The sequence below is a fragment of the Eretmochelys imbricata genome, chromosome 1, assembly GCF_965152235.1.
Source record: "Eretmochelys imbricata isolate rEreImb1 chromosome 1, rEreImb1.hap1, whole genome shotgun sequence".
In the NCBI taxonomy this organism is placed as follows: Eukaryota; Metazoa; Chordata; order Testudines; family Cheloniidae; genus Eretmochelys; species Eretmochelys imbricata.
In genome coordinates, this window is record NC_135572.1 from 17,347,421 (window position 1) to 17,361,079 (window position 13,659).

Genomic DNA, 13,659 nt, shown 5'->3' on the forward strand with positions numbered 1-13,659 from the left:
GATTAGGAGAGGTGTGCTGCACAGACAGTTACTGACCCAAATAAATAACAATGTTACAGTTTTTCCCCCAATCTTGGAGTTCACTGAACTCTGATTGGTTCTAGATGTCTAATTTGCATGATCACTTCATATTTCAGAGTGCAAGGATTTGCATAGTCATCAGCTGATTATTTCTCAATATCCCTGCTGTGAACAAGCAAATTGCTCAACTCCGATTGGCTATGCTAATCCTTCTGCTCTGCTGTACTCAAAATTTAAGCTGTTCGACAAACACAAAATTGCCTTCCCAGCTTGACCTTTTTAAAGGAAGCAGAAAAAATCCAAGAGAAGGAGCAGGGGAAAAAACAAACAGTGTTTTTGTTCATTTCATTTAATCTTCCCATCCCTTTTCCCATGGTGCCTTTCCCTAGAGACAGGCAGGTCACATGTCCCCAGAACAATTGTTATGCTTGAGTTACAAACATCTTTGTATTGGAGAGGAAGGATGCTCTTGTGGTTAAGGCACTAGACCGAGTCTCAGATCTAGATTCTGTTCCTGGCTTTGCCATACACTTTCCATGTGACCTTGGGCAAGTCACTTTGCCTCAGCTCATCCATCTTCAAAATGGGGATACCAATTCTTCTGTTCTCCCACCCTTTGTCTGTCTTGTCTATTTAGATTGTGAAGTCTTTGGGCTCTAGGTACTACTGTAATACAGATAATGATAATCTACTCTGGGAGAATGCCAGTCCTTCCCACCCCACCCAGTTTTGAAGCCGTGTAAATGAAAGGTCTAATAGATACTCAGGGGGCGAGAGCCTTACTGAGCTGTGGGAGAAAAGGGAAGGTGGCGGGAGGGAGGAAAGTGGGGAGGGTGAAGAGAAGGGGAGAGATAATGGATGAGCATAGGAAGGGAAGACAGACCAAAGTGTTTTCTTTGTTTGCGGACAGCCCATTTTGACTTTTGTAGGTATTGTCTTTCATTTCACAGATAGTTTAGGGCCAAAATTTTCACCTGTGAGGGCCTAAAGTCAGGCACCTAAATACATATTTACACCTTGAGCCACCCAAAGCATCTCAGCTCAACTCTGGTGAAAATCAAGCCTCTTTAATTTAGATGGATTTAAGTGCCTGACTTTAAGTATCCGGATATGAAAATTTTGGCCTTAATATTTAAATAAGCATTTCCATCTAACAACAACTTGAGGCTACTTCCTGTTATAAACCGGGGATAACACTACCCCATGGCAACAAACACCAGAGCCTTTGGCCTTGGACTGTATTTTCTGTAAAAACCTCGCTGTTCTGCTTCAGAGCATATTCAGCCCAGGAGACTGTCATTAGCTTGTAAACAAGCAGCACCCTCATGATAGCCTCAAAATAAAACTCAGCACTTTCCATCCCCCAGGTGCCCTGTGTGCCTTAACTAACGAATCCTCCCAGCCTGACTAGGGTAAGCATGAATTAGCCCCAGTTTGCAATTAGGAAAGGCACCACACACGTTGGTTAAGGAGCCCAACATGCTGAGCGTCTCCTGTGAGAGGCTGAGTATTCTCCGTTCCCCTTACAGGCAATGGGAGCTTCTCACAGGACCATGGCCAGTGCGATGGACCCAGCTTCGCACAGCAGGTTGTTGCCAGAGCTGAGAGAAGAACTCTGGCTTTCCTGATGCATAGTCCTGTGCTCAGTATATTAGAACGCGCTGCCTGGCCTCATTACCCGTCCTTCCTCTCCAGGCAGACAACTGGCTATTGACAACCTAATTTCAACTGGGTGGGGGAGGAGGGAGACTGTGCTACTTACCAGTCGAAGTTATTGTAGTCATTCTTTGCTTCCCCCCACATGTACAGAAAGACTAAAGAGAGGCAGAATGCTCCAACGAGAAATGGGATGAACACACATTCCCCCTGGAAATGGAGAGAAAGGCCAGGGGGTTAAAGCCTTGTTTACACAATGACGGACAGCATACACTGCAGGAATATTTTTGACCCTCAATTTATCCCAGATGCCTGAGGCTTGGTGTCAGAATCACAGAAGTCAGAGAGGGAAAGGACCTTATTAGCTCACCTAGTCCAGGTCTGTACTGGCAGGGGAACATTCCCTACAATTTGTTCTTCAGCGCTTTCTCGATCAGAGCTTTAGATAACTCACGTGATTGAGGCCTCCACTCTTCCCATAGGAGACAATCCCACAATCTACTGGATCTCACCATTTGTAGTTTACCCTGATTTTTAGCTTAAATTTTCCTTTTCTTCATTCAATCCCACTACTCTTAGTTTTATCACCTGTTCTAGTGGCACTCAGCATGAGAAGAAAATGAATTAACTCTTTACTGTTGTCACATTTGTTATTTTATTTGTATTGCCGTAGCACAGAGAAGCCCCAGCCAGGGACCAGGACCCCATTGTGCTAGGCACTGTACAAACACAGAACCAAAACATGGTCCCTTCTCCAGAGTCAGAGAGTAGTGTGCTGTGAAAGCAGGGACAGAACTCCAAGTCGCTACTCTGAAGATGTCCTGCAGCAGAACGTGGAGGCCGCTTGTGCCCGAATGGAGTGAGCTGTGGTACGCCCAGGAGGGGGAAGCTTGGCTAGTTTGTAGCATTCTAAGATGCATCCTGAAACCCACTTAAAAATCCACTGTGAGGATATGGCTTGTCCCCATGCCCTTTCTGCCATGGCAACAAAGAGCCTTGGAGATTTTCTAATGGGTCTGGTTCTCTGCAGGTAGAATGCCAGGGCATGCCGGGAGTGAAGTATCTTCTCCTCGGAAGAAGGGTGTGGTTCTGGGAAGAATACAGGTAACTGGATTGATTGATTGATTGATGTGGAACTCAGACACAATCTTGAGGAGGAATTAACCTAACAGAAACCATCTCCTTGTGAAATACTGTATAAGGAGTGTCTATCATCATGGCTCCCAGCTCACTGACCCTTCTTGCTGAAGTGATGGCTACTAAGAACACGACCTTCATGGGTGGACAGATGGGTCATGGCACATGTGGCCAGACATTCAAAGAGCAGGCCTACAGGTGTTGAGAGGACAAGGTTAAGGTCTCATTGAGCCATTCCCCCAATGACCAGTGGGAAGGTCCTCATCGAGACCTTCATAAATCGAATCGAGGTCGGGTGTATAAAGATAGAAAGTCCTTCCACCGGGGGGGAGGATGGTGCTAATCGCTGCTAGGTGTACTCACAGTGAACTGACGGCTGAACTTGAGGTCTTTGAGAAGAGGAGATAGTCTCGGATAACTGGAACACCTACAATATCAAGTGTATGCTGGTGGCGACACGTCCAGGTCAAAAAACACCACCATTTAGCCAGGTAGTAGAGTCTAGTAGGATCCTTCCTGCTTGGGGTCAGGATTTACTCAACAGGGGTGGAGCATGAGTGTTCTACCTCCAACACCCATCCAAACACCCAGCTGTGAGGCGGAGTGAGTGCTGGTTGGGGTACTTGACTTTCCCCCCATCCTGAGTTAAGAGATCCTGAAATGCATGCATCCTGATAAGGGGGCACGCAGACATCATCAGGGCTCTGTGAACCAGAATTGTCTGGCCAAGGGGGCAAAGAGGAGGATGGTGGCTCTGTCACATCGAATCTTACATATAACTTCTGGTGTAGGTGGATGGGAGGAAAGACATATCTGAGGTCATCTGTCAGGGAAAGCATCGCCCTGGGAGTCTTGGCCTATGGCTCCCCTGGAGCAATATATGGGAAGCTTTCTGTTCATCTGGGATGCAAAGAGGTCCCATAGCACAGTTCCCCATAGAGCAAATATGGTGGTTAGTTTTGTGTGGTGGAGCTCCCATTTGTGGTCTGCAGAGAAGCTTCTGCTTAATCTCTGTGCTAGGGAGCTCTGAGCACCCAGGAGATATGATTTCTGATACACCTGTTCCAAAGTCTGATTGCTTCCACCCAGAGGGGATGAGATCTTGCTCCTCCCTGTTTGTTTATATAGGCCACTGTGGTGATATTGTCGGACGTTATTTGTACATGGAGTGAGCCTACGAAGGGAAAAAGGCCTTGCACGACAGGCCAACTGCTCTCAGCTCCAGTAAATTTATATGAATCCTGGCCTCTCATGGGGTCCAGGTACCCTGAGCAGTATGACAGTCTATGTGATCACCCCATCCTGTAAGGGAGGTGTACATCAAGATGGTGGCCCTCAGTATGGGAGGGCTGAAGGGAGTCCCCACTATGCCTTTGTTCGGTTTGGACAGCCAAATGAGGGAGGTGAGAACTCCAGAGAGAATGGTGACTTTGGAGGTGATGTGATCCCTGTTTGGTCTGTAGGTCGAATGGAGCCAACCTTGTAGGCACTACAGGTGGAGTCTGGTGAAAGGTGTCACCTAGGTGCATGCAGCCATGTGGCCTAACAGGGAGAGAAACTGATGCATCGTCGTTCAAGGTTTGTGGGTGATGCAAAAGATCAGGTTGCTCATCAGTAATCACATAAAATCTGTCTGTGGGAAGGAAAGCTCTCGCATAGATTGAGTCCAGCCATGCTCCTATAAAATGCATTGTCCTTGTGGGTGACAAAACAGACTTGTCTTTGTTTATACAAACACTTAGGTGGCAAGGAGGCACTGAAGAAACTCTGTTGCTCACATAATTTCTTGGCGAGATTGGCCTACCAAGAGCCAGTTGTCCATGTACGGAAATACCCTAAATCCCTGATGTCTCGTCTGGGCAGCTACCATAGTGAAAACTTCCATGAACACCCTGTGTGCCGTTGCAAGTCCAACGAAACTATGAGGAACTGGTAGTGCTCTTTGCCAACCCTGAAATGCAGGAACTTCCCATGTGATGGGTGAATTTCCATATGGAAATAGGCTTCCTTCATCTGAAAAGCCATGAACCACGCTCCCTCCTGAAGGGAGGAGATTATAGATGCCAGTGCAATCATCCTGAATTTCAGTTTTCGGATAAAGATTTGAGTTACTGAAGGTCCAGGATGAGTCTCCATTCTCTGTCTTATTGGGGGACTAGGAAATATGGGGAGTAGAACCCTCTCCCCTGATACTGAGGTGGGATGCTCTTTATTACCCCCTGGTGTAACAGGGATTCCACCTCCCATTGAAGAATCAGTTGGTGAGGGGGTCCCTGATGGAGGTAGGAAGGTGGCTTGCGAGGAGGGAAAGAAAAAAATTCTATGGATAATCTCCAGAACCCAACCGTCCATGGTGATCTTGCTTCAACTCTGGGTGAAGAAAGTAAGACGGCCTCCAAAGATGATGGGAGAAGAAGTAGGTGGCATCTGCGTGGGTCTTGATGTGCATGTCAAAAATGGCTTTTGGCCTGCAGTTGGGAGTACGTGGCAGGTGTAGCGGTGAAGGGAGCTCAGAAATGGGACTTCTGAATCCTTTGTTGCTTACGAGGAGGTTCAGGTGGACACTGGTAGTATGGGGTAGGTGCAGGAGGTAGTCATGGTTGAAAATGTGGCTCTCTCTAGTGTTTCCTTCTGGGGGCAAGAGTGCAAATCCCGAGGGATCACAGGGTGGATCTCGAGTCCTTTGCAGAGTCTAGAGACTCAACTGTCTTTTCATTAAAAAGGTTGGATTCATCGAAGGGGAGATCTTGGATAGTATTTTGGACCTCTGTAGGGAAGCCTGGCGACTACAGCCAGGAGTGCCTTCTCATGATCAGTCTTGTGGCCAAAGATCTGGATGCTGTGTCTGCAGCATCTACCGCAGCCTCGTACTTTGCTACCAACCTCCCCTCATCCAGAGGGGACTGGAACTGGACTTGGTCTTCCACGAGGAGTTTGTCTTTAAATTCCACAAGCCTGATGTAAGTGTTAAAATTGTATTTTGCTAATAAAGCTTGATAATTAGCTATACAAAATTTGAGGCCTGTGGGGGAGAAAACCTTCCTACTAAGGAGGTTCTGTCTCTTTGACCAGTTATCTGCCAGGGTAGACTTTTGGTAGTGCACCCAAGCTCTCTCCAATAGCTGCCTGTACCACCAATGAATTGGGGGCAGGATGGGAAAACAAGAAATCAGCCCACTGGGCTGGTACAAAATAGCATCTTTCAGCTCATTTTGATGTAGGTGCATAAGAAGCTGATGTATGTCAAACTGATCTGGCTGTTTCTACTACAGCCTCATTAACTGGAAGGGCCACCCTGATGGGTCCCTGTGGTTGTAAAATGTCCAGGAGCCGATGTTAGGGGTCCTGGACCTCCTCTAGTGGGATGTGTAGATCATTAGCAACCCTTTGCAACATCTGATATTGCCAGTGGTCATTCAACAGAGAGGGCCATAAAGAAGTGATAGTATCATCCAGAGATGCTGAGGAGCCCCATGTCGGAATTGGTGGTACCAGAGGAACACCAGTTCCATCTCATGCACTGATGGAACTGGCTAATGAGAGAGGGAGGAATGGTACAACTCCTGAGAAGGGTCTGGGCGTCTGCCATAGGGGTCCCAAGGGCCCCAATGTGGCCAGAAGAAAGGATCAGTCGCTGTGGCCCCCACAGGAATCTATACCAGATGTCTGGGGTGGGGTCAGAACCCGAGGAATAATAGTGTCTCCGCTGTCTACCAGGGCTCCTGTGCCTTCAGGGAGATCCTGGTGCAGCTACCTCCTCTGACTCCTCCAATTCTGAGTATGGTTCTGTCGGTAACAGTGGCGTTATTGGTACTGAGGCACTCCTGCCTGATGGATAAAGATGGGACCTCTCCTGAGACAACAGTAACAATTCCACCTCTGAGATGGCAGATGAAATTCAATGTTGATAAATGCGAAGTAATGCACATTGGAAAACATAAATCCAACTATACATATAAAATGATGGGGTCTAAATTAGCTGCTACCACGCAAGAGAGATCTTGAAGTCATTGTGGATAGTTCTCTGAAAACATCCACTCAGTGTGAAGCGGCAGTCAAAAAAGTGAACAGAATGTCAAGAATCATTGAGAAAAGGATAGATAATAACACAGAAAATATCATATAGCTCCTGTATAAATCCATGGTACGCCCACATCTTGAATACTGCATGCAGATGTGGTTGCCCCATGTCAAAAAAGATATATTGGAATTGGAAAAGATACTGAAAAGGCAACAAAAATTATTAGGGGTATGGAACAGCTTCCATATGAGGAGAGATTAATAAGACTGCGTCTTTTCAGTTTGGAAAAGAGACGACTAAGGGGGGATATGATAGAGGTCTATAAAATCATGACTGGTGTGGAGAAAGTAAGTAAGGAAGTGTTATTTACTCCTCTCATAACACAAGAACTAGGGGTCACCAAATGAAATTAATAGGCAGCAGGTTTAAAACAAATAAAAGGAAATATTTCTTCACACAATGCATAGTCAACCTATGGAACTCCTTACCAGAGGATGTTGTGAAGGCCAAGCCTATAACAGGGTTCAAAAAAGAACTAGATAAGTTCCTGGAGGATATTAGCTAGGATGGGCAGGAATGGTGTCCCTAGCCTCTGTTTGCCAGAAGCTGGGAATGGGCGACATGGGATGGATCACTTGATGATTACCTGTTCTGTTCATTCCTTCTGAAGCACCTAGCATTGGCCACTGTTGGAAGACAGCATTGCTGGGGTAGATGGACCTTCGGTCTGACCCAGTACGGCCATCCTTATGTTCTTCTGCATCCTGGGACCCTGGGCATAGTCCTGGGACCAGTGAGGATTTCCCCAGACTGTGGGAGTATTCTATTCTATACTAACTAGAATTCCTAAGCTAAGATATAAACTATTTAAACCTACATTTTACAGGTTCTGCAATAGTGAAGAGGACACAATTCCAACTCAGGCCATGCAGCAGTAAGAAGGAACAGGGGAGGTGTCAACTCACGCTGCCTCTTATACCCTCAGTCGGAAGCACAGGGAGAATTGCTGCACATGTGTGGGTAAATGGACACTGCTTTGAAGAAATTCCCACCTCAGGCACATGCCGCACATGCGTACCCAGATGTGGAATACTCACAGGGACCATCACTCAAAGAAGAATCATAGATTCCAAGTCCAGAAGGGACCATCAGGATCATCTAGTGTGACCTCCAATATAACACAGACCACAGAACTTCACCATAATAATTCCTAGAGCAGAGCTTTTAGAAAAACATCCAATCTTGATTTAAAAATTGTCAGTGATGGAGAATCCACCAGGATCCTTTGTAAATTGTTCCAATGTTATTTGCTCTTCCTGTCAAAAATTTCCAGTCTGAATTTGTCTAATTTCAGCTTCAAGCCATTGAATCTTGTTATACCTCTCTCTGCTAGATTGAAGAGTCCATTATTAATTATTTGTTCCCTACGTAGATATTTACCGATTGCAATGAAGTCACCCCAAAACCTTCTCTTTGTTAATCTAACTAGATTGAGCTCCTTGAGTCAACCACTGTAAGGCAAGTTTTCTAATCCTTTAATAGTTTTATGACTCTTCTCTGAATCTTCTCCAGTTTATCAACATCCTTCTTGAACTGTGGTCACCAGAACTGGACACCATATTCCAGCAGCAGCTGCACCAGTGCCAAATACAGAGATAAAATAACCTCTCTCTGCTCCTACTCGAGATTACCTTGTTTGTGTATCCCAGGATTGCTGGTTGGGCCATAACATACACTGGGAACTCAAGTTACCACAACCCCCAAAACTTTTTCAGAGGATAGAGTCCCCCATCCTGTAAGGATAGCCTACATTCTTTGTTCCTAGATGTATACAGTTACATTTAGCTGTATTAAAACACATATTATTTGCTTGCACCCAGTGATCCAGAGTGCTCTGAACCAGTGACCTATCCTCTTCACTAGTTACCACTCCCCAGTTTTTGTGTCATCTGGAAACTTTATCAGTGATGATTTTATGTTTTCTTCCAGGTCATTGATAAAAATGTTAAATATCATAGAACTGATCCCTGCGAGACCCCACTGGAAACACACGCACTTGATGACAATTCCCTGTTTACACTGACCTATCAATGAACCAGTTTTTAATCCATGTAATGTGTGCTGTGTTAATTTTATAGTGGTCTAGCTTTTAACCGAAATATTGTGTGGTACCTAGTCAAATGCTTACAAAAATCTAAGTATTACCTTTTTCTACCAATCTTGTAAACTCATTTAAAAAAATCAAGTTAGTTTGACAGGATTTATTTTCCATAAATCCATGTTTATTTGCATGAATTACGTTGCTCTCCTTTAATTCTTTATTAACTGAGTCCTGTATCAGCCACTCCATTATCTTGCCTGGAATCGATGTCAGACTGACAGGCCTATAATTACCTGGGTCATCCTGTTTACCCTTTTTAAATACTGGCACAACATTAGCTTTCTTCCAGTCTTCTTGAAATTCCTCAGTGCTCCAAGACTTATTGAAAAATCAACATTAGTAGTCCAGAGAGCTCCTCAGCCATCTCTTTTAAAACTCTTGGATGGAAGTTAACTGAACCTGCTGATTTTAAAATGTCTAACTTCAGTAGCTTCTGCTAACATCCTCCAGAGATACTAGTAAGTTTGCATGAGGCATAAATCAGGGCAGAGTTTGGCCCATAGCACCTTTCGAATACAAGTGTGATGGACTTGTCCCGTAACTAACAGCTCACAGTAGCAACATGCTAACATACCATCTTGCAGCAGAATTTTCCTGGCTCAGTCCTTCTCCGCTGATATCGCTTCCACCGGCAGCTGTAGAGCCCTGCCAGGCAGGAGATGAAGGGCTGATGTTCATACCGCTGCAGCAAGTGCCGACGCACCACCTTCAACTTCCCAAACTTGAGCTTCTTGAGACTGACGGAACTGCTGTCCATCTGAGGAGGCTTATCTCATTTTCCCTCTGAAATGAAACTGAAAATCATCAGGGGACATTTGTCCCATATCTGCTCTTGCCTCCCTGGACAACACATTTCACATAGCTTGTCTGACTAGCAGGCTTGCGCCAGATTTTGCCCTGAGTTAGACGTACTGTGTGATCCCATTAGGCCATACGTTCTCCTGCATGTAGAAAGCTGAATGAAAAAGGGAACCTCCAAAGGATGAGCTGCCAGCCTTTTCTGTTGGCATGCCAAGACTGGCAGGACAAGATGGATGTGAAGGTATGTGTTCTGTTTCTTTAAGACTGGCAGGATGGGAACTGGGGAAGATTCTGTACAGAAGCTCTATAGTAAAGCAAAGAAAAAGAAACTGAGTGGATAATATTGTTTCCATTATCCTGATGGAGTCCCTTATTCAGGGGCAGAAGACAGTGTCTCCTGTGATTCTTCATACACTGGCACTTGTTTTTAGAGCTTGTTTTTAAAGGCTTTTGATGGAAAACACACCTTTTCAACCAAAACAAAACAAAAAAATTTTGATTAAAAAATTCAATTGGGGGAGAGGGGCAAAATGGGGGGAGAACAAAATTACTTGTTTTTATTTTATTTATTTAATTTTTACTATTTCCACCACTGCAAAAAAGATTGGAGGAAAAGTAAAATTTCAAGAAGTGAAAGAAACTGGATTTCCCCGCCCCCCATTGAAATTAAAGAAAAAATTTTAAAATACTAATACTTCAAAAAAATCAGTTAAGAAAAACCAAAAATATTACACAGAAAATTTACCTTTTTTCAACCAGCTCTGATTGTTTTGAACTGGTTTAATATACACAGTAAGAAAGAAAAATCAACTTCTCCCCGCCTGTGGTGTGGCGGTGCCCCCCCCATGCCAGATTGGGCTACAACAGGCCAGAGCTGCTGCACAAGGCAGCAGCCAATCAGGGACAGCCTGTTAGAGAGCCAATCAGGGCCAGGCTAGGCCCTATATAAAGGCTGCCCAGGAAGGGAGCAGGCAGTCTCTCCCAGGCCTTCAGAGGATGAAGGTCTGTCTCCTGCGGACCGGACCTCCCCTCCCCTCCCCTCCCCTCCCCTCCGGTACCTGCCAGGCTGCAGGCCTTGAGAAAAAGGGGAAACGGCCAAGGGAGAGAGATGGACAAAGGGAGAGAAGGAGGGCAGGCAGGAAGGCTGCTGCCAAAGGGTCCCTGGGTTGGGACCCAGAGTAGAGGGTGGGCCTGGGTCCCCCCCTTGCACTTCCACCTGGCCGTTGGGAGTGGCCATCATGGACTGCACCAGACCCCTACCAAAAGGGGTTAGACTTTGGGGTGTGGCTGGGGCGAAGAGAAGGACTGCTGATAACACCAAACCCCTGGAAGGGGGTGAGACTGGAGCAGTGGACACTGCTGGAGGGCAGTGCCCTGAAGAGGACTCCACAAGCTGGGAGCAACGTAGGTCAAGATGCCGATCTAGGGCAAGAGATGGATGGGACACCACTGGCAGAGGGCACTCTGCATGAACTGAGCTAATTCCCAGAGTGAACAGTAGGAGGCGCTACAGTGGTGAGTCCCAACCCTGTCACACACCCCCACGTGCAACAGATTTCAACTCTCCGTAAAGACTTTCAGTTTGATAAGCCTGGGAGACAGCCCGGATTGTGGCAAAGTACAATTTATGCAATGGACAATGAAGCTGAAAATATTTTAAAATAATTTGTGCTTGCTACAAGCCAGTCAGCCTCACCTCAGTCCCCGGAAAAATCATGGAGCATGTCCTCAAGGAATCAATTCTGAAGCACTTAGAGGAGAGGAAAGTGATCAGGAACAGTCAGCATGGATTCACCAAGGGAAAGTCATGCCTGACTAACCTAATTGCTTTCTATGATGAGATAACTGGTTCTGTGGATGAAGAGAAAGCAGTGGACGTGTTATTCCTCAACTTTAGCAAAGCTTTTGACACTGTCTCCCACAGTATTCTTGTCAGCAAGTTAAAGAAGTATGGGCTGAATGGATGCACTACAAGGTGGGTAGAAAGTTGGCTAGATTGTCGGGCTCAATGGGTAGTGATCAATGGTTCCGTGTCTAGTTGGCAGCCGGTATCTAGCGGAGTGCCCCAAGGGTCGGTTCTGGGGCCGGTTTTGTTCAATATCTTCATTAATGATCTGGAGGATGGTGTGGATTGCACCCTCAGCAAGTTTGCGGATGACACTAAACTGGGAGGAGTGGTAGATACGCTGGAGGGTAGGGATAGGATACAGAGGGACCTAGACAAATTGGAGGATTGGGCCAAAGGAAATCTGATGAGGTTCAACAAGGACAAGTGCAGAATCCTGCACTTAGGACGGAAGAATCCAATGCCCCACTACAGACTAGGGATCAAATAGCTAGGCAGCCATTCTGCAGAGAAGGACCTAGCGGTGACAGTGGACGAGAAGCTGGATATGAGTCAACAGTGTGCCCTTGTTGCCAAGAAGGCCAATGGCATTTTGGGATGTATAAGAAGGGGCATTGCCAGCAGATCGAGGGACGTGATCGTTCCCCTCTATTCGACACTGGTGAGGCCTCATCTGGAGTACTGTGTCCAGTTGTGGGCCCCACACTACAAGAAGGATGTGGAGAAATTGGAGAGAGTCCAGCAAAGGGCAACAAAAATGATTAGGGGTCTGGAACACATGACTTATGAGGAGAGGCTGAGGGAACTGGGATTGTTAGTCTGCGGAAGAGAAGAATGAGGGGGGATTTGATAGCTGCTTTTAACTACCTGAGAGGTGGAACCAAAAAGGATGGATCTAGACTATTCTCAGTGATAGCAGATGACAGGACAAGGAGTAATGGTCTCAAGTTGCAGTGGGGGAGATTTAGGTTGGATATTAGGAAAAACTTTTTCACTAGGAGGGTGGTGAAACACTGGAATGCGTTACCTAGGGAGGTGGTGGAATCCCCTTCCTTAGAAGTTTTTAAGGTCAGGCTTGACAAAGCCGTGGCTGGGATGATTTAGTTGGGATTGGTCCTGCTCTGGGCAGGGGGTTGGACTAGATGGCCTCCAGAGGTCCCTTCCAACTCTGTTATTCTATGAACCAGCAGAGCTTTGAGACTTGGGCTTGTCTAGACATAAAAGTTGTATCTCTATCACTATAGGTATATATAGCTGAAACAGTACAACCCCTTAGCTATGGGCTCACTATAAAAGTTATACCTGTATAGCAATTCCAGCATGGGAAGGCGAATAAGTTATTGATATGAACTGGATGAAACCTTGTTATGTGTTGAGTTAACACCTCATTGAGATTGCTAGCTGTGAACTCACCATTCAACTAACGTAACTGTAAGGATAAGCCCTGTCTAAGACAAAAGGTATTTAGAAACTGGTCCAGGAGATTTTGGATGAGTATTGTAATTGGGTGTGGGGGCAGGAGGAATGGGAAAACAGATTACACAGAAATTGATATGAGATAAGAAGAAACAGGAAGAGAGCACCTGAAGGAGGAACTGAAACCATGGTAGCTGAGCTGACTCTGGAAGAAACATGGGGAGAGGGTTTTTGGGTTGCCTGAGCTATGGATTATGTATTAATTATACTGATTACTTAAGAATTCCCAGTTAACACTCTGAGGTTTGATTAGGTTCCTGTCCAAAGATCTGGCCCAGTATTATTAAAATTACTGTTCAGCTGAGAACCACAGTGTACACAGTTGCAACACCCACTCTTAGCCCTGGTCTACACTGGGGGCAGGGGTGTCAACCTAAGATACTCAACTTCAGCTATGCGACTAGCGTAGCTGAAGTTGGCGTATCTTAGGTCGACTTACTTGGCTACTCACCCGTTGACTCCACCTCTCACGAGCTGGAGTTCCGGAGTTGATGGGGAGCGTGTTCGGGGATAGATTTATCACATCTAGATGAGACTCAA

General features: G+C 45.9%; 1 protein-coding gene across 1 annotated transcript in view; it reads right to left on the reverse strand.

The window, feature by feature from the left end:
- GDPD4 (glycerophosphodiester phosphodiesterase domain containing 4) overlaps positions 1–9,753 on the reverse strand; it is a 46,030-nt gene extending 36,277 nt beyond the window's left edge. The window contains exons 1-2 of the mRNA XM_077841939.1: positions 9,571–9,753; positions 1,784–1,887 (exon numbers count right to left, since the gene is read on the reverse strand). Of these exons, the coding sequence (XP_077698065.1) occupies positions 1,784–1,887; positions 9,571–9,753 (287 nt within the window). The remainder of the gene's footprint in view (positions 1–1,783; positions 1,888–9,570) is intronic.
- Between the last annotated feature and the right edge of the window lie 3,906 nt (positions 9,754–13,659).